Below are 2,691 nucleotides of genomic sequence, written 5' to 3'. Positions count from 1 at the left end.
AAAAGGAAGCAATGAATTTTCATGTAAATGAGACTTCTGGATAAAACTTCCTGTAAAAAAAGAACTGCAATTTTTTTTTTTTAATAAATCTTATAGAACTAGGTCAGGTAATAAATGGATAAGATGCAAAGATGACAGAGAAAGCAAATAGTAATAGTAAAAAGCATGAAGAGTTACCTATTTCTTTTAATGTTTACATGCACATAACTGTGATCTTGTTTTCTGTGTGGTAGTGAGCCATTAGTGTCAAGGCACCCCCCTTCACCACACACAAAAAAAAAAAGAGCAGTAAGCCCCAAAGACAGCATCATGTGAGCAAGCAGTTCTCCAGTGTCTCTGGTGGGTTACCTTGGGCAGCTGCCACATTCCAATGGATGATGGACTGTGTCCCTTTGCTTCACAGGGAAGAAGTAGGAGGTGGACACATGTAAGTCACTGAAGATCACAGACATATAGCTGACTGAGAAAATCTGTTCAGTGACCTCACGAAGCTCTAGAAGGTGCACCGTGTTTGTACAGGAAGTGGTTGCATCTCCCGTAGGCACACGTTAATTATGGAGTATCTATCTGTCTACCAGATGGATCACTGAAAGCTTACGGTCTACTGGTAAGAAAGCAATTTTGAGTTAGAGTACATCTTGGTATGGTCACTGAATATAATGAAAACTATTAAGCTGCTGAGATGACACACTTTTCCTTTTTCCAGTGGAACTTTTGCACTGGGAATTCAAATTCAAAAGATACAAAATTATTCTTTAGGCATGACAAGGATTACTTTCCCACGAAGCTGGTAATGGCGAAGCTTTTACAACAAGCTTGAGAAAACCTACAAAATGGGTAAAAGCTTACTGAGCATCTTCTCTGACTTTGAGGGAAGTATACAGCATGCAGTTAGGGAGTGGCAAGCCAATAGACTCTAGATCTAAGAAGGAATGATTTGACAACATAGGAGTATCAGACTGGAATCAAGTATTCTGAGAGCACAGAAGAGCCAGTGAACTCCTTTCTTTTCTTTCCTTCAAAGAGGCAATTTGGCACTGTTACTCAGTAAAAAAATAAGATCAGTAAAGACTTCTGTTACAACAAATTACATAGACTTCAAAACCATCTTTAAGCTGTCCATTTACAGTTATTCATGAATTTTTCCATTAACCTCCTCAACATAGTATTTCTCGTACAATATAAAAACACATCAACCTCAATCAGGCATGCAATTCTGTCATTTCAATTTTATATTTCAGTGGCTGAAGACTGTGTACCTCTGAGCCACATTTAGGACATGCAAAATACATATCAAATAAATAGTTACTTTTGATACAGTAGTAACAAAAAACATGCGAACAGCCTATGGTATGAGGCATGGTAGGCCATTCCCCACAGAGGGAACACTCCTTGCAGTGAGCTGATAATGTTTTTTCACTATTGGAAAGATCTGCAATAGGCAAGCACCAAGATGAAATTTTAAGTTTTAGTTTCTGTATGTTAATTAGTGGTAGCAGATAGATCAGAAATTCAGCAAAGCCATGCCATAAGAGCTCCCTGTTCATGTATTCAAATCCTACCTGACGAACACTTTGAGGCTTGCAAAAAACTGACCTAATTCCTAGAATGCGTTCTGTAAGAGTTGCAAATGTTCCTTTCTGAAGAAAAATCAGAAAATTTAAAAGTCCACAGAGTTTAAGAAGTCCAGCTCCACAGTTAATATAAGTTTTAATTTTGCAGAAAGATTGCAGTTGACGATTGCTAAATAAATCATAACATCTTTCTTCCAACCATCTTCCACCAACAGTGAGAATGAGGTACCACAACTTCTGGTGTTTGCTCAGAGGTTGGTATTTCTCTGTCTGAGATAAGTTATTCTTGTATTGTATATTCAGAATAGCCTGTCCCACAGTTGCATTCTTGGAATAGACAGTGAATCTCCATAATATAAGCCATAAAAATGCTTTTACTTCTGGTTCAAAATGAGCCAACACCCCTGGTTTAAATCCATGGAAACAGCTGGTAAACTGGGACCACACAAGTTGTTCCAGGGCTTTGTTTAGTTCAAGAGCATCAAGTTGACTTATTCTGAGCACAGGATTCACACTCTTTTCATTTCCAGTGCTGGAGGCCATTTCTTCACGTAAAAAACTTTCTAGGAATAAACACAAATAGATTTTAGTATAATGGAACATTTATTTTTTCCTATTAAAGATAACAAAGTTGTAATACACCAATAGTAAACAAGAAATAACAAAAAAGCTTCTTCAGAATGCTATATTAATAGGCAATTAATATGCTGCAAGTCTGTTCAGGAAGCTTCACATTAAGTGTATAAAATTTAATCTCAAAACAAATTATATTGGACTTTCTCACAAACAGTAACATTTGTGTTTGGTTATAGCAAAGTGTTTAACACCTTCCAGATATTTAGAAAGCTCCAGACATTTAATATTTCACCATATAAATAAAAAAGAATTACTGCTGTGCATAGCTGTAATGTTCAATAGGATCTTAGAAAAATCTGAAACAAGAATTGTCAACTATACGGTGTTTTATGGAGAAGTACAGAAAGTGAACATACTCACTCAAATCTAGAAAAGAACAGTGGGGTGGATGAAAAATATTGCCATATGAATATTTCAGCAGCTGCAGCTGAAATAAAATGCTAGAAATACTAATTCAAGGATTACATATGGAAAGATATGG

General features: G+C 36.3%; 1 protein-coding gene across 1 annotated transcript; it reads right to left on the bottom strand.

Moving 5' to 3' along the window:
• Nucleotides 1-1,202: 1,202 nt before the first annotated feature.
• PEX2 (peroxisomal biogenesis factor 2) lies at nt 1,203-2,117 on the bottom strand. Its single transcript, XM_010139162.1, has one exon. The coding sequence runs from the start codon at nt 2,115-2,117 to the stop codon at nt 1,203-1,205; it is 915 nt and encodes a 304-aa protein (XP_010137464.1).
• Nucleotides 2,118-2,691: the final 574 nt, after the last annotated feature.

This window comes from Buceros rhinoceros, unplaced genomic scaffold, assembly GCF_000710305.1.
Source record: "Buceros rhinoceros silvestris isolate BGI_N320 unplaced genomic scaffold, ASM71030v1 scaffold42166, whole genome shotgun sequence".
Taxonomy (NCBI): Eukaryota; Metazoa; Chordata; class Aves; order Bucerotiformes; family Bucerotidae; genus Buceros; species Buceros rhinoceros.
This window is presented reverse-complemented; position numbering and strand designations above follow the sequence as displayed.